Source organism: Cricetulus griseus (assembly GCF_003668045.3).
Source record: "Cricetulus griseus strain 17A/GY chromosome 1 unlocalized genomic scaffold, alternate assembly CriGri-PICRH-1.0 chr1_0, whole genome shotgun sequence".
Taxonomy (NCBI): domain Eukaryota; kingdom Metazoa; phylum Chordata; class Mammalia; order Rodentia; family Cricetidae; genus Cricetulus; species Cricetulus griseus.
In genome coordinates this window covers 172,301,432-172,319,724 of record NW_023276806.1, presented here as the reverse complement: position 1 = coordinate 172,319,724, position 18,293 = coordinate 172,301,432, and the positions used below count along the sequence as shown (strand labels likewise).

General features: G+C 40.3%; 1 protein-coding gene across 2 annotated transcripts in view; it reads right to left on the bottom strand.

Annotated features, from left to right (window-relative positions):
• The window catches only part of Reln (reelin), a 446,863-nt gene that overhangs the window by 246,381 nt on the left and 182,189 nt on the right, over positions 1-18,293 (bottom strand). For both annotated transcript variants that reach the window (XM_027393422.2, XM_027393423.2), the window contains exons 4-5: positions 13,222-13,292; positions 2,166-2,198 (exon numbers count right to left, since the gene is read on the bottom strand). In XM_027393422.2, coding sequence (XP_027249223.1) covers positions 2,166-2,198; positions 13,222-13,292 — 104 coding nt within the window. The remainder of the gene's footprint in view (positions 1-2,165; positions 2,199-13,221; positions 13,293-18,293) is intronic.

Here is an 18,293-nt window from a genome sequence, read left to right as displayed (position 1 = left end):
TGTCTGCTAAGACACAGCCTGGGCAAACCTGTCTCTGCCCTCTAAGGCAGGGAAGAATGGGATGGAGTATTTTGGCTATTTTCTGCAGCCAAAATAGCTACCGTTTAGTCCCCTGACCCATTTGTTCTTGGCCATCCAATCAACCCACCTGCCCTGGCTTAATCTTTAAAATTCCTCATTCACTCATTACCCATTTAGTTCTGAACTGCTAACAGCTGAATTACTAACCACAAGAATTGCACAGAAAAATTTTATCTATAATATAACAATCTCTATCTATAGAGTCAGTTTAAAAATCAGGGAGAGTGCTAGGATGCCAGCCATGGCAGTAAATATAGTAGCCACTACCTTACAGCTGTATTCAACACCTATTTTTAAGCATTAGGATTTGGGGCATGCTGGAAAACATCTTCATACACTGTAGCAAGCCTGCTAGCTCTGAAAACAGGGTGGGCAAACACAAAAAAAACGATTTCATGGCCAGCTACGATGTAAAGTGTGCTCAGAGTGCAAAAGCAGAAATTAATTACTGCTTTAACAATGTTCCTATCAGATTTTCAGGGTGTGTGCAGGAAGTTTTGGGTAACTTCCTCTGGATCTTTTCCTTACAAATTTATTTGCTCTAGTTAATTTTCAGAAAAATTAAAATCATAGCACATGACTAACAGAGACCCCAACAATTTTTATATTTTTCAAAGTTGATATTTTCTGCTTTTAGGGGCTCAGTCACAGAGTTCTCTGAACTCACTGGGTAATTAAAATCTCTTCCAAATATCCGGGAAGATAATTTCAAATTCTCTTTGGTGACATCCTACCTATGGCAGTCCGTACCCCCAGAATACCAGGTATGCCAGCAGGCAAGCATATAATGAAGCCATGGAAACCAGCAAATCAGCATGTACTTAGGAATACTGGCTGTTCTTCCTCGAAGCCTGAGGCGTGAGAACAGGGAGAAGTGGCTATACACTGGAGAGAACTCAGTGATGGGCTGTGAGCATGGGGGTGGGTTAACGACCCCTCTGAGCTCTTGGATACAGTATCTGATGTGCCTACAGGGTACAGCTCTCTCAGGTCACAGCTTGGCCAAGACTCCACTGCACCACTGCGGGTCACCAGCCTGTCGTGGCTGCCAGAAGGTATGCTTCTCAGCAGTTAGGTTCAGCTGCCAAGAGGAGCCCCAAGCTGTAGCCATACATAAAAGCAGAGTGTCTCAAGGCAAATTTTCCAAAGAGAAAAATAAATTAATTGGGTTTGTAGGTTGAAAGAAAAAGCCCAAGAGACAAATAATGGACCTATCTGAGGCCCCATAGTAAGAGACCCCTGGAAGGATTGGGACCAGCTAAAATGTCTCCTTTCACTCTTATGAAATTACAAAGGGAGGAAATTGCTTTTTAAAATAAGTCTTCACTGACACAACATGACAAATTTAACTCTTAATGGTTACTTGTTTCTAGAGACAACCCTCTAGGTTAGCTTCACTGAATAAACACATTTTATATTTATTTATCACTGGATAATATAATGCCTTTTACTATATAATTTGAAATTTCACTTAATCTACATACCAACTCAGTGAGGTAGATACTGTTATTGATTCTATTTTACATGTGGGCACAGACAGACAGGTTACTTGATTGATGTCACAACTTATAGCAAAGGGTGAAGACAAGATGAGCATTTGGCTCCAGAATTCGTGCTTTTAACTAACTCACTGCCTTGCCTTGAAGAGTTGGGGCCTCAGAATATATGGCACTGTTAGGAAATCATGGGTACCTTTTTTAAAGTAAATAATCACTTAACAGATTTCTGTAATGTCAGAAACAAAGACTGACCTTAAGAATTCGAGCAGAAATCGTACATTTAAAATGAGCTCAGTTTGTTCACACCCACGGCTTGGCCTCTGCACTCTGATGGGAAGGGCTCTGAAGAAACTTGCCCTTTAGACACTCAGCCATAAGACGGGACTGAACAGGACTCTAAGAGTGAGGGTGCTGACTTATGGAAGTTCTTGAGGGGCAGCTTCCCAGGAGGCCCTGCTCCAGTGAAGGTCAGGGAACCAGAGAGCTGGACTTCCACTCCACAGCATGTGCCCACAGAACCAGAAGGGTTGGGTGGGAAGATGAGCAAGTCCTAAGATAAATGGCACCAGAGTCTTACACACTTACCAAGGTGAGACTGAGCACTGGCTTCTGTGGGAGCTGGAACGAAAGAAGAACAGAGAATGATCACTAATTTGTGATGGAAGCAATGACAAACGCAGAACTTAGTTCACATGAAATACATCCCACAGCTAGGGACGTTTACTCTGCAGGATGAAGAAAAAAATGCTAATCCAGGTATGGTGGCCCTCACCTTTAATTCCAGCACCGGGAGGCAGAGAAGGAGGATCTCTGTGAGTTTGAGGCCAGCCTGGTCTACAGATCGAGTGCCAGGACAGACAGCCAAGGCTACACAAAGAAACCCTGTCTCGTAGGACCCCACCCAGTTCACATTGCTGACAGTCATTTCCACCCTGTCCCACAATGATCTCCAAATTTAAGGAAATGTCAGTTCATTATCTAAATGTGAGAGTTCATGACACAAACACTTGAAAGTCTTTTCTAGCTTTCAAAGAAACTAGATATGAAAAACTGATTTCTCCCATAATGGGCAGTAGCTCAGTTATGCCAGACTAAGAATTCAGACTTAACAGTATTTTGAAATGAGACTGGTGTGTGTCATATTGTTTCAGCTTAACATTTAAGGTACTCTGAAGATATTTGTGGGGGTTTTTATTGAGTAGATTCTAAGCCGGGCATGGTGACACACCCTTTAATCCCAGCACTGGGAGGCAGAGGCAGGCAGATCTCTGTGAGCTCGAGGTCAGCCTGGCCTACAAAGCAAGTTCCAGGACAGTCAGGGCTACACAGTGACACCCTGTCCTGAAAAATTACACACACACACAAACACACACAGAGCAGACACATACACACACACACACACATAAACACAAACACATATACACACACAGAGCACACACACACACACATACACACACACAGAGCACACACACCCACACACACACACCCACACACCCACACACCAGATTCTATGAAGAGTGCCATGATTAAGTTTATTAAAGCCATTTGTGGAACTCTTACAAAACGGAAGATAATACATTTAAAGGTTTTGTGTTTTGTGTTGATACTTATTGATCAAGTTGTAGATGTTCCACGGTGGCTCACTGAATTATTAACTCTTTTTTTTTTTTTTTTTTTTTTTTTTTTGGTTTTTCAAGACAGGGTTTCTCTGTGGCTTTGGAGGGTGTCCTGGAACTAGCTCTTGTAGACGAGTGCTGGGATTAAAGGTGTGCGCCACCAACGCCCGGCTGAATTATTAACTCTTAATGAAGGTTTTCTTCAAACAAAAGTAAATTTTGCCAAACATCCACAGATGAAAGACAGCTATGGCACAGTGACTCATGTCCTCCTGTCACACTGCAACTGAATAAGCCGAACAGGAGGCTTCCAGGTAAGGGAGAGCTGATTTGCAAGCTGGCTAGAGAAGTGAAAGAATCTGAGTTGAAACTGAATTGATTTCTGGTGGTCTAGAGTCCCAGGTGGCCTGGAGCTCACTACAGAATCCTCTCTGGCCTCAAACATACAGTGATCAAATGCTGGGGTTACAGGTATGGGCTATGGTAACAGGCTTGACTTAGAACTTCAAAACTAGAAATGTAGAGGCCTAGGAAGATGGCTCAGTGGGTCAAGTGCTTGCTGAACAAGCCTGGGGATCTGAGTTAGGCTCCCTGGCACCATATATAAAGGCAAAAGTTGTGGTGGACATCTGTACTCCCAGCACTAGAAGACAGAGATGGGCAGACCCCTGGTCCTCACTGCACTCAAACAGCGAGTTTGAAGAGTGAAGAGTGAAGAGTGAAGAGCGAGTTTGAAGAGTGAAGAGTGATGAAGCAAGACCACCATAGTGAGTGTCTGACCTCCTCATCCATGAAAACACCACCAGGCATGCACAAAAGTAAACTAGAAATGTATTGATGTCATACATTTCCTTATGTGAGTAATGTTATATTTGGCCTTGTAAGTCCCAGTGTTATCTAAACTGTCTGCAAAACCTTAGATATCAATCATAGCTTCTTCCTGTTACATTACATAATACTACAGTTGCTTTTCCTCTTCTGCTGCATCCTTGTAAGCTGCATGTTAACAATACTTGGGTTGGTTTATTTGCATATAGTTTTCGCATATACACATGCTTTGCATTAACATTACACAAACTCTCCTAAAAATTGAGCACATTTTGTCAATATGTGAATATAAAGAAAATAAGCTTTTTGGATACTCAATTCAGTTTTTGAAGACTTTTAAGAGGCTAAGGACAGATAGGCATTTGATGCTACCTCTAACTGCAAATTTATAAAATCTTAAACAAGTTAGATATTCTAATACTTAAATGCACTCTGCATATGTAATATATACCATATTTTCAAGTCTTAACACAAGAAAAAATAAGGTAAAATGTCTTACAATTTTATATAGTCTATTATATTGAAATGTTTAATATATTACATAGTCTGTTAAATAGGTAAATTAACTAAGTTATTTTTATTTCTTACATGTGGCCACTGTAGATTTAAAAGTACACATAGGACTCACATTATATTTTCATTGGATAAGGCTGAATTAGAGTTAGGACGGTCCTAGGTATCTATTAGGGAATTATTGCCCTTCAAAAGGTGGGAAAGGAAACCGAGCCACTTGATGCAGAGTGAAAATCAAGAATTGATGTGTGTTCATACTCTTTCAAAGCATGGGCCTACCTTAACCTCACACAATCACAGCAGCCGAGGCATATTAGGGAAAATGAGATTATATTTAATCTCTTGAAAACTCTGTTCCCTTTCAATGGCTTGTTTTAGAAGAAAGCTATTAAGTCAACATGTGACCCAAAAGACTGTAGCACAAATAAATTTCAGCCAATTTACTGAGCAAAGTACTCAATACAATGAAGACTTCGATTCTTTGAAAAGAAAAAAAGGGTATCTGAAATTGGGCTGTCTGTTACTATTACTGAGTGCTTAAGACCATCTTTGAATCAGATAGGCAATATACATTTACACACACACACACACACACACACACACAAACACACACACACACACACACACACACACACACACACACACAGGTAATTCACACAAATATAGGCATTAGGCTACCAGAACTTTACCTCCTAAATCATTTTGGAATTCAAAGGCCCTAGGTAGTTTTGTCTCATGTATCTTTTCACCTAATTTGAAAGTCTAATGTATTAAATTTCCAAAGCTAAATATGACAAATTAGACATGGTCTGTGAAGTTAGTATTTAATGAGCTATGATCTGAGACTTTCATCTCCCCAGGAATAATTTCTTTATTACTTTTTGTATTTTATTGCAATAAAGCGCCATTTGACCTTCAAGTATGATAATTAAACTTCCAAAAATGTTATAAATTTAGAATGAAAATAGTTCTCCCTGTATTCAGGAAATAGTTATGGTCAATATAAAAGATTACTTAATATTTAAAGCAGCTAAATTATACACAAAATCCAGCAGTATTAGCAATTATTTTTCTCTTCCTTCCCTCTCTCACCCCCCACTTCAATTTGATTTGTGTGTCACAGCAGTTCATCCTCGTTCACATCCTAAAATAAATTGAATAGGATCAGACCAAAAACATATCTCTATGACTTAGGGAACTCTTTCAGGTAAAACGGATTCTTTCATGAGCTATCAATAACAGGGCCTCAGTGGCTAAACCCTGTGAGTCATTGTCCGCTCTACCATGCTCATGCACACATATTTGTGGAAAAGCAGTCATATAGTCTTCAAAAAATTGGTCATGACATGAATAAATTTTTGATTTACAAATAAGAATATAAAGTAATATGCCATAGGAGTTGCTGGTAAATTATATAAAAATATTGTGTAATTTGAAAAAAAAAATCTAGTCCTTTGAAAACTCAAAAAATACAGTCCATTCCCGGAACAGAAAAAAATCAGTAGTAAGTTAGCCTAAAGCTGAGAACATGTGATCAGGATTTAAACCATTCTTAGATTGGAACAACCAGGAGAAAGCCAGCAAGAATGGGAGGGAGTGGAGGGGAAGGAGGCTGCAGGAAGGGGGGGTAGAGAGGCGGGGCAATGTGCAGAGGGTCTGGAAAGCCAGACTAAGCTGGGCAACTGGGGTCACTTACATGACAAACACAGTTTGTGTCAAGGAATAAATGAATCAAAAATGTGGTGGTAGTTACAAGACAACAAAGGCTGCTTTAAGAAATACTAAGATTGGATAAGTTGACCTCAAACACAGTGGTAAAAGCATGGAAGACAGACAGGAGTGAGTAAAAGATGTTCCCTAGGCTTCTGTTTAGTGTCTGCAGTGATTACTAAAACACAGACTGCAGAGTCCAAGAAAGTAAAGTCTGGGTTAGAACCGAGCTGAAGGTTCTAAAATGGCATCTAAATGTCCATCCTGTATGACGGCTCTTGGTGACTGTCAGCTCGATGAGACAGAATCCATGGACTCTTCATTTCTGGGTACCTCTGTGAAGGAGCTTGTCAACTGGATTAGTGTAAGTGAGAAAATGCTTACTGCAGGCAGCACAGGCCCATAGGCTATAGTCCCTAGACTACATAAAAGTGAAAGTGAGCTGGGCACTGGGCATTCATCTCTCTCTGCTTTTCTATTGTGGATATAATGTGAACAGCTGCTTCATATCCCTGCTGCTGTCCTTTCCCCAGCACAATGGTCTATAACCTCAAACTGTGAGCAAAACTAAGGACCTTCTTCCCTAAGATTCTTTTGTCAGCTCTTTTGTTACAGTAACAAGAAAAGTGACTAAAACATGCTTATGACAACTAACACTCACTAAGATGCCAGCCATTATGCCGCCATACAGACCTCAATGGCATTTAAACCCCTTCACCCTATTCCTTTTGAATAAAACCCAGAAGACCAGGGGTGAGACGGGATGGCCTGGAAAACAGTACTATCATTCTTCCCACTTAACTGACAAAGGCATCGGGACTCAGAAAAGTTCCCTAGTTACACAGTAGCTAATAGTAATTCAAACGCAGAGAGCAATGCACAGTCCACGCTCTCAACCACCTTGTCTTATGGGCTCTGAGTCAGCCCTGAACAAATATGCCATGTTCCAGATATGAAAATCAGAGGTGTGAGGTCACGCCAAGTGTGGTAAGTTCAGGAATGGGACCCCCTGCCACCCCAGCACGAACACTATGCACTGGAGAAATCATGAAGAAACTAGGGACAGGAGTGGATGCTGAGGACACATAGCATTCTTTCAGGAAGCTGAAGTGTGAGGGAGAAACACTGTCAGAGGCATGAACGAAAAGATGAAATTCCTGTCCCACATAACGACAGACTCGGTATTCTAAATACCACCAAGGAGGGAACTCTTGAAAATCGAGACATGGAAGCTGTAAGAAAGCCGAACAGTTAAGCAATGGCCTCAAGGAGACTGGGGGACAGCATTCCACTGATTGTTTATATATATAAACCTTTTGTAATATATATAAGTATATATATTACAAACCATTTAAGAACAGGGTATGACTGTTTCATCTTGCCACACAGCTCCCTTGGGTGTGGTGCACATGCTTACTGAGGATAGAGCACAATTATATGCTAATTAACGTAAATACATTCCAATGCTTAAAAACCTATGGAAACCTATATTAATTTGTTATATGGCGAAAGTGCATTTTTATACATACATCAAAACAAGAATGAGTTAACAAGCTGTATGAAATAATATTTCAAATGGAAAAATGAAACTATGATTGATGTATGTTGACAGAAATTTTACTCCCAAGTAATTATATGTGCTCAAATCTAGGTTCTGTCCTTTAAAATATGAGGAAGTCAAGTAGATTATATAGCACTCTGAGCAGAAAGCCGGCTCTATGGGCATTCAGAGGCAACCAATGTCAAGTTCCTTTCAAACATAAATCTTGGTGTTTTGACTTTAGACCAGATAAAGCTGTCAAGTGGGGATGGATACAGCCCCCAGAATTGCAAAAAAGGCTGTTTACACCCTTGTTCAATCACCTTGAAAAAAATAGCATCTGTCTAAAATATCCCTTTCTAGGGAACATAAAAAGTAGCTGGACCCACCCAGGGACACTAGCAAGAAGTTTTACTGTGACCATATGAGCCAGCTCTGCCATTCCTCTTAATCTTGCCAGTCTTGGATCACTCAGGGACACTGTATCTGTCAGAGCCCCAGGAGGGCCTCAGTTCTTTCCTCTATTGGACCTTTCTCAGACCTTGAAGCAAGACTGCTGCTTCTGGATGGCTTCCCCAGCCTCCTATGCAGCTCTCTTTGTGTGTAAATCATAAGCCTGGGGATGCCAGGAACAGAAGTTGTAGCTGCTAAGGTGAAATTCAAGCTGCATAACAGCCATGGGGAAACAAGATAGATGTCTTTGACAAGCAAATCTTTAACCTCGGAACATTCAAGTTTTCCTTTCAATGGTGAAAGGAGGTAGGGTGAAAGACAATTCTAATGATGTGAAAGAAGACTGGTTTAATAAAGATTTGCATTTTAGGTTATTGGAAAAAAAGCTTTTTAACTTAAGCTCTTGAATAACAAGGGTATCCTGGTAGATATGACCTACAAATGATATTGAAACTATCACTGACTGACTGGTGCATTGATGCCTGAACTGAACCAGTGAAATATACTGGCCATCATAATTAGTGCTACCACTAAGAAACAACCCATCCCAACAGGTACATCTGAAGTTTTTAAGAAAAAACACCTAAATTTAATGCCCCCACTTACTTTACGGGTTTGATTATTCAACTTCTATATTCTTTCTGTCTCAGTTTCCATTTTCACAATCCTCAATGCACCTCCACACAGTCTACCACCCAGTTTTGAGGGCCCTGGAAAGCAGGGCTGCTGGAGTTTCTCTGCATCAGCTGTAAGCATGTTCAGTTTTAGCCACTGCAATCAAGCCAATTACAGAGGGAGGATCCCAGCATGTATATAAATGGCATACCCACTTTGGGGGCACTACAGGGCATGACTGTGGTCAGACTGCTAACCCTGACATCTGGCCTTGCTAAAAATTCAATGTGTTTGAAGAAGGTATGCCAAAAAGCCCAGAGGCCAGTGGACCCCCACACACACTGTTATTCTCCCTGGTCCATCCTTGGCCATGGTTTGTGTGCGTGACTGGTCCAGCGACAGCCATGCTGACCTACTCACTCCAGTTTTAGGCTGGACACTTGATTTACAAGCCTCTAAAGAATAGGAATTTTTCCTTGAGTTTTCAGAGGATTTTGGCAATGGTGATTTTTTTTTATTGAGGCTCATGTAATTCATGTGAATTTTCAAGATTTAATTTTTTTAAATCAAAATCTTCTTGAAACTAGATGTAGTGGCATAAGCCTGTAGACACACTTGGATGGTGAAAGCAGGGGGATCGGGCAAGCTTAAGGATACCCTAGGCAAGTGGGAATTTTATGTGATTCACAATATTTTATGATTCCATCCCTTTCTCAACTGTCCAATAATAATTTGTGTGGAGGACTGGTCTCCTCCACTTCCTTCCACTTTTTTTTTTTAGCTCATTCTGAAGTTTCTGCTTTACTTTGAGTACTTCACCACCATTTTTGTCTTTAAAGCCTTGGTGACATTTCGGGTAGTCTCTGGGAAAGGCACATGCTAACTCCTTTCTTCCTGCTTGGGTACTACCTTCTCATGAGACCCTCCTGATCTGGAGCCACCCCTGTAAATCTGGAGTCACCCTTTCCCTTGCCTCCTACGCAGCTATGTTCTGTTCCTTGACACACCTCATGACCTAACCTAGCAAAGCTGGCACCCATGGTAGCCATCCAATAATCCTTGGAGAGGACTGTTAGACATTTCTGTTCTTTTTTATTGCTAGTGAATGAACATGGCACCTTCTACTTTAAAACACACACACACACACACACACACACACACACACACACACACACACACACACACACACCACTCCCCCACCCCAGACAGCAGTGACAGCACAACAGCATCTCCAGGGTAAAGATGAGGATACTCTAGCCTGTTCTCTGGACCATGATTGTCAGAAGAACCCATCTGCAGAGTGTTTACTGTTTCTTCTAGAACTTTAGAATTTAAGATGATATAAAAATACTACGGTGTGATCTAAGGCAATTCATTGGAGTTGAAATGAAAATGTGCGAACAATTTTCAGATTTATTTGTACGTATGATGAGTGTGTTATATATATATATGTACATGTGTGTGTTCATGTGAGTATGTGCACATGCCTGTGAACATACATGTACATGGGCATGCATGCACATGTGTATACATGGGAATAGTGGCCAGAAGCCAATGTCAGGCGTTGTTGTTGTTGTTTTGAATCACACTCCACCTTGTTTTTGAGGCAGGGTTTCTCTCTGAACTTGAGGCTGACTGATTTGCTAGGCTGGCTGGCCAGTTAACTCTAGAGGTTACCTGTCTGTCCTCTGTGGCCCAGTGCTGGAGTTGCAGGTGCATGCCATGCCTGCTTTATTTTCTGAGTGCTGGGATCTGAACTCAGGTCCACATGCTTACGGGGCAGGCACATTACTGACTCACAGTCCCAACTTACAGATTTCTAATAGACAGATCCTACATTTTGCAACGGTGTAAGAAGCACTGTTTTGTGATAGCCAGCCTGCCCCACAGTGCTTGACAGGAAAGGCTTGTCAGGAGAGGCCTTCACCATTTATTAAGTGTGTGCCTTAAGACAGCATATTATGTATTAAAGGAAAAGAAACCAAGGCATGAGTCCTCTTTCCAAAGGCTTCCAGGTGGGGGAAATGAACTCTCAGGTAATTAGGACACATGGGGACAGGCCTTATTAAGAGTCAGGGCAGCCATCTTACAGGAGTGACACGGGCATTCTGTATTTCTCTTCAGTTCTTGAGAAATAATTTAGTTCTCTTGCTCAGCAGAAGTGCCCTTCCCTCTTCAAAGGGGAAACCTCATCTTTGAATCTGAGGGTAGACAGAATTTGTGCTATTTTCTTATAACTCAGATAACATAATTTTATTGTAGGATTTTAGAAAACACAGACAAGCTTCAGAAGAAAAGGGTCACTCCCCTTCCACCTTACAATAGCTCCTGCTTGTTATCTTGTCTGCTGACCTTGCTTCAGCCTTGGCTGCAGCAAGGGCCTCCCCAAAAGAGGAAGGTCACAGTGGCTCTGTGGCATAGTTCCAACCACACCTCCCTGATTGCAAAAGATGTATAGAGCCCAAAACCCATAAGTAAATGATTGCTCGCTCACTTTCTCTCCCCAGCCTTGAGAGAGCACAGCACTGATGTCTAGCAGCTGGTCTAGCCCTCACAGCCAGGCCTTGGTGTTCCCTTGTGCAGCATAAACAACCTTACAGGCATCAGCTTCACACAAGGTCAGTCTGTGACCACAATGGATGGAAATAGAAACACCACAACTCTGTTACTGCCAACTCATAATGTTTTCTTTTTTCCTTTTGTTTTGTTTTGGTTTTTCATGTGTATCTGAAAGCCTGAGTCAGCCAGGAAAAAAGACATAAAAGGTTAATTCAGGCAAGGAGAAAGGGCTTATAGAGTGAGGCTCCTTCAGGTGGTTTTAAGGTAAGACTGAGGAGGGTAAGTGAGGTAGGTAGGGATGCAAACTAAGGGACTGTAAGCCCAGGGAGCCCTGGGGCTGCTTCTGGGACTGCATTAGCAGGACAGTCTTCCAAGGAAAGGGACCAAGGCTGCTAAGCTGCCTGCCATCCTGTTATTAGATACTTCTACTTTCTCAATATTTCAAGCTCACAATATGATCTTAAAATGTTCCTGGTCCCAAGCTCCACAAAACAAAAATTTGCTTTGTTTGAATTGCTTAATTTAATTAGGACCAACAAACTAAAATACATCATAGATGAAAGGCCCTGTGCTGGGGTATATAGGGAAAGGTATTTTTTCCTTTCATAAATATATTAGGCATTCTTTGTGTAATGCATAGAAAATCATTACATGTAAAATTATGTTATTTTTATTTGAGGAAATAATGTTTTGATTAAAAGTAGAAAGAACCAAAATAAATACTTGGTTTACAGCACCAGCTATTTTCCTGAGTGCAGGAAGCCTCACTCTCCTTAGGCTCTTGCCCTATGCTGATTACACCAATGCAATTTCTGTGCTGTCCTTCTGGTCCTGAGCTCTGTTTTCAACAACACATGTATAGTACTGTGATATAAGATGAGTTTGCCCTCGTTCATTGAGACTTTTTCCCATTAATTTACTTAGCTTTTTATTTTATTTTAAATAGTTCAGCCCAATGATAATATAACAGATTTAAACTTGTACAGCTTAAGATAATTTAATCTTTAGGGGCTGGTAAATGTGAATTGGACTTACCTTTTTAAACATTATATATTTTTCACAATGTTAATATTCCCTGATTTATGGTATTCTGTTTCCATAAATATTTTCATAATATGGGAAAATATTTACATTATAATAGAATTCTTGAGTTTGCCTATTAAGGCATGTTTTTAATGTCTTCATTCTTGAAAGTCATAGAAGAAAAGTCAATTTCTGACCAAACAATACTGACAACAGGGTTTTGAAATTATGGAGGGGAGTTTTCTAAGTGAAGAATTTGTAAGCAAATAATTATAAGTTTGACAGTAACAATTTATCAAACATCACATTACTTAGGTAAAATCAAACTGATTATGTCTATCAAAATATATTTCTATGATACAATATAATGAGCAACTCATGATAAGACCAATTGAATCAAGGTCATAGGTGTTAGATATTAGAGTGTAAGAAACACATTTGACTAGAAACTTAGTGCCAAGTTAAGGGGATGAATTTTTGTACTATTTTGCAATTACTCTTAAAATTTGTCACTTTTAGGACAACTACAAATGACTCTGGAGAAAATATTATGAAAACAGGATAAATTTTCTTTTACTTGGTGGCAGTAAATACTTTCAGAAGGCAATCTTTACCAATATCTAGTTAACAAATAATTAGCAGGGATATGAAGTGGTCAACAATTCAATTTTCAAACATCATAGTAAAGTAACATCAATGAAAAGGCAGCTTCGAGCAGAAGACATAGGACCTGCCATGAATAATGTAGACACCACTAACATAAACAAGGCAGGTGTGCTCTTACCTCCTTGTTCACACAGCTGCTGGGCTAACGCATCCTTGAAAATCACCTGGCCCCTGTGTGTCGCAGTCGCCCTAGAAATTGAGTAGGAAAAGGTTAATTTCAATACTGTAATATATTTGCTATTGAAGTATTCTTAAAAAATAAGTTGAAATCTTCAGATATAACTTTGAAACTAAAAGTGCAAGTAAACAACAGGATGAAGGTGTAAACCAAGTCCCCTGGGCCAACTGCTATCTGCAGGTTTTACTTTATGAAGACATTATAATACCTGCAGGCTTAGTTTGGAAACAGCAGGTGTGAGCAGAATGGGGCGGAAGTATGGGAAGGATGCTTATTAAGTTCTCCAGACATTGATGCAAAATGTTTTGTATCAGTGTGGGAGTTAGATTCTCTTAAAGTAATTTTATATTTTTGAGATAATGATCACATCATTGTAGAAGGGAGAATTAATGCAAAAATTATTTTTAAAAGAATGTTTTCCCAAAATGAGGGCTATTCAGAGCTTTTATAATTTAAAAAAAAAAGCTGTCAGAATAAAATACACCTTTCCCCCACCCACTGGGTGTAATTCACCATTTGTAGGAGATATGCATCTACCCCTCCTAATCAGAGTTATACATATGGAACTCTGAAAAAGCCAGGATTCTCAAAGCAGATTTGTTATTCCAGGGCTATAATTGGAAATGTCTTATTAAAGGAACAATTACTTGTTCTCTATATGTGAACTGTTTTCCCTTCAAAAGAATTATTTTGAAGTGAAATATATTATTTAAATGAAATTAGAATGGAAAATCATTTTTCCTTGAACAACTTGATTTTAGAAAATAAGCCATACAAAATACATTTACTATCTATCTAAAACCATATTAACATTAAATCTTTATTATTGGCCAAAATCACCCTAAGACAAAAGTAATTTGATTCTGCCGACATCTGCCTCACATGGATTACAGACAACACACTGGGTAGCTCCTGAGAGGGCAAACCCTGGTCTTCTCATTACCCCTCCATAGGACACCCTTTGGTCAATATCTCAATCTATGCTGGATTCAATAGGACCGCCTGGTTCCTGACACTCCCCACTTTGGCTCCATGTGGATGAACCTCTTCACTTCATGCTGTCGGCCCGTCTCATTTATGTTCCCTGTGGAATTTTTCCTGTGCCCTAATGTCACTAATCAAGTTCCAACTATCTGAAAATAATGATGGAAATAGTCCATGCTGGAGTGTTAATAGGTGATATGGCTCCATGCTAACGTACTACAGCAGGGCAACTATGTAAGGTGTGCCTTAATTAACACACAGGAGGCAGCCACGATGAGGAAACTCATGGGGAGTCTTCAACTCACAGGGCATGTGAAGCTGACAAAAGGAGGCAAGCTCTCGTTATATATTAATCATTATCAAAACATATTAGGAGACGTCACTCTTCTCTGGGTATTTGTGTATGTATTTGTTTTTATAAACATACATGTTTTCTTTGTTTTCAGAAAGTTGGAATGAGGCCTAAACAATAGGTTATTCTAAGTTATAAACATATCCTATAGATTCATTCTTTAATCAGTACAGGTTTTCCATCCAGAAAGAAACTGGTGCCTTTCTTCACCTCACCCATTCTTCAAATCATTTGAAACACGTGCTTCCGAGGTCAATTTCCCATCTACTTCTAACACTGCATCCTAATAGTAAACAATTAATTTGAGAAGGATATTTGCAGAAACCACTAACCAGCAAGAGAAAAGCTATAGCAGACAGTGCTTGTGAGAACTGTTATGTGAGCAGGCAACGTGCTTCTTGTCTACAGAGTTAGTCAGCATCAGGCCATTTGTGCTCTCCATAAACGGATGCGTCAAAGCACTGAGACGAGATGCCTGTAAGGGAGGCACCTTATCTCTGTTTCAAGTATGGAAACGCACAGTGCCCTGCTACTCCACACTCTCCTTCCAGCTACCCACCATCCTCAGGCCTGGAATTTCATGTCGTTATCCACAGGTTTATTTCTGAATGAAACATCTCAGTACATATGGAGTAACTGCAGTTGAGGGAACCCTTGAGTTCATCTAGGCAAAACTTCTATTTTTTTAAAGAACATAATGTACCTTTAAAAGGCTTGTTAAACCACAGCCAGGATATAAAAAACAAAACAAAACAAAACATTGTTTACCAAGGCAATTTCCCTGCAAGAATATAAGGTGTTTTAGGCATGTTCCTCCTAGACCCTCTGCCCTCCTCTTCCTTGGCCCCGCCCCCACTGGTCTCCTCTTTCCCACCAGACACTTTTGCTTCTGCTCCAATGTACTCTGCACATATATGGTTTCATTTGTCCACAGTCTACGACCCAAAATTAAGAGAAAAGATGAAGTAATTTTTTTTTTTATTTTCTGAGACTTAGTTCATTTAGTGTGGATATCATGTCTGCTTTTCATAATGTCACTCTTTTCTATGTGTGGGAAGAATTCCATTGTGTTTATAAATGGTATCTTCCATAGCCGTTCCTCTGTTGATGGACACCTAAGTTGGTTTCATAGCTTAGCGACTGTGAATAGTGCCTCATGAATGAAACTGTGAATAAAACATTGATCTGCAAGGATCTCTGTGATATAAAGAAGCCCCAAGCACCCCTCTCAATTACAGAGTCTCTGTGATATAAAGAACACACAAGCACCCCCTCAATTACAGGGTCTCTGTGATATAAAGAACATACATAAGCACCTCCCTCAATGACTTAAGTCAGGCAACAGACAGCCCAATGAAATGGATGGACAGCTCTTAAAAATACAAATAACCAAGAAATATAAAAAAAGCATTCAGTACCCCTGGCCAGAGAAATGCAAGTGAAAACTATACTGTGATTCCATCTAAACCCAGTCCAGGATTGTTGGGAGCCGAATCTCAGGGCTTGGCATGAGATTCTAGACCATGCTTGGCAGGCCACATAGTTAACCTTTACATAGCAGCTCCTTAGAACCTCAGCTCAAGAAAAGAAACAACCTGATCCAGTCCTCTACCCACAGGCTCAGTCACCTAAACAACCCCTTCCTGGACCTCTTACTCATGAACTCTTTACCCTGCCAAACATCCTCCTTGTGGCTTCCTAATATCCTGCCTATACTAACACCTGGTGCACAAACAACCCATTTTGCCCCTCCCCATATCCTGACTATATAAGCTGTCCCGAGAAAAGCAAAGTTTGCCACTTGATCAGAATCCTGTCTTGTGGTCGTTCTTTTTGCATCTCTTGTCCCCATTCCCTATCCCTGACTCTCTTGCCCCAGGTTGATGTCCTGCAGGCCAGGACACAGGATGATAAATCTGATGAGGTTGTAGACAGTATGGTGTATACCCTACTTGTGTAGATATTTCTCAAAACAACTAAAAGCAGACACATGACCCAGCTATATCTCCTGGGTATTTACCCCCCAAGAAGCCAAAATTTATTTAGCATTGGTTCTCCTTTATCACATGCATATGGAATTCCAAGATAGAAAACTTGAAGTCCTAATTTTGAGGAATTAGCCCTCATTCCATGTGCCCTGCATAGTCCATTCCCTGTCTTCTTGAAGCATCTGGAAAGCCACTGGGCTATTCTAGCTCTCAACAGCACATAAATAAGGAACCTGAAGGCCTACTACAGGTCACACAGCCCGTTCTAGGCTCTCCCTGGGAGCCACAGTGGGGAGAGGCAGCAGGAAGTGCTCTCGGTTCTGCTGGTACTTGGACTGAGTATGTTCTCAGTAGTCATTGTCTGAGGAAATGACTCAGTAATTAGAAACTGCCTTGAGGAGCACTGCATGCCATATGTGTCATGAAATTATCCTACATTCTTTACTTAGGAAAGCAACAGCCATAGCAATAATTGTGTAGCTCTCAAGACCATGGTCATTGTTGTCACATCCAATAACAATTTGCAGCCTGCTAAGCACTGTTGTTGGGCTCTACATCAATCACCTCAATCCTGACAAGAATTCTGTGAAGACTGTACCATCCTTCTCATTTTCCTGAGACATGGAACCAGTGTGTGATTGCAAATGTCACAAAACTGGAGACGATGTCAGAATTCAAGCCCAGGCTGTATGAGCAGTGAGCCCCTCTTTCAAGAACTGTATTACATTTTCACCAACCTGACTCAAATGACAACATGATAGCTTTCCATCTCTTGCTGTGGAAGCAGCTTTCAGAGACTAACCTGAAGTCATATCTGCTCCAGCTTGGGCTGTACTTCAACCCTTTAGGACCTTCAATTTAATCTTCTGGATTAACCAACTTACATTCTGGTACTAGTTAGAATCTTGGCCACAAAACCAGCAACAACAGAACAATACTATCATTTAAAACACCAGTTCTGTGTGTGGCATCATATACTTGTGGTCCTAGCACTCAGAAAGCCAAAGCATGTGAATGTGGCAAGAACCAGGCAACCCTGAGTTACACAGGGAGTTGGAGGCTAACCTGGGCTACACAGTGAGAGCTTGCCTCAGAAACAACAACAACAAAAAACCGACACTAACATTAACACTTGCCTACACAGATCTCCAATTTTTAACCCACAATATATTTTTAGGAATATATACCCCATATTTTAAGAGTAGATACCCATGGGATACAGTGACAAGCCTTATTCATTATCATAATTGTTATTTTATATAATTTATAGTTCCTTTTGGAGGAAAGCTCATCAAATCTTTGGTGCTAATAACTATGTTGGTACTATTTGCACTTAATTTTCTATAATTAGCAGTAATTCTTTTTCAGAAGAGATCAGAAAATATCCTTCTTGTTCAGTGTTCTAGAGTGTAGACCAATTTTCTCAAAATGTTTCTAATGAGTACTTACATTCTCACAAGACACACAGATCTGTAAAGCAAGCCTGCCAACAAGAGTCATTATTAAATAAGCAATTTAAAATCATGTTTGGCTGTTCAGTTTTATCATTTGACAAATTCTATAGATCCTCCAAATGAAGTTCATTATAATCACCACATTCAGTTTTTAAAAATAGCTTGTGCAGTTATTTGAGATACTATCATCCTAACTGAACGCCTAGAGTAGCTGCTGGCCAAGACACTTGAGTA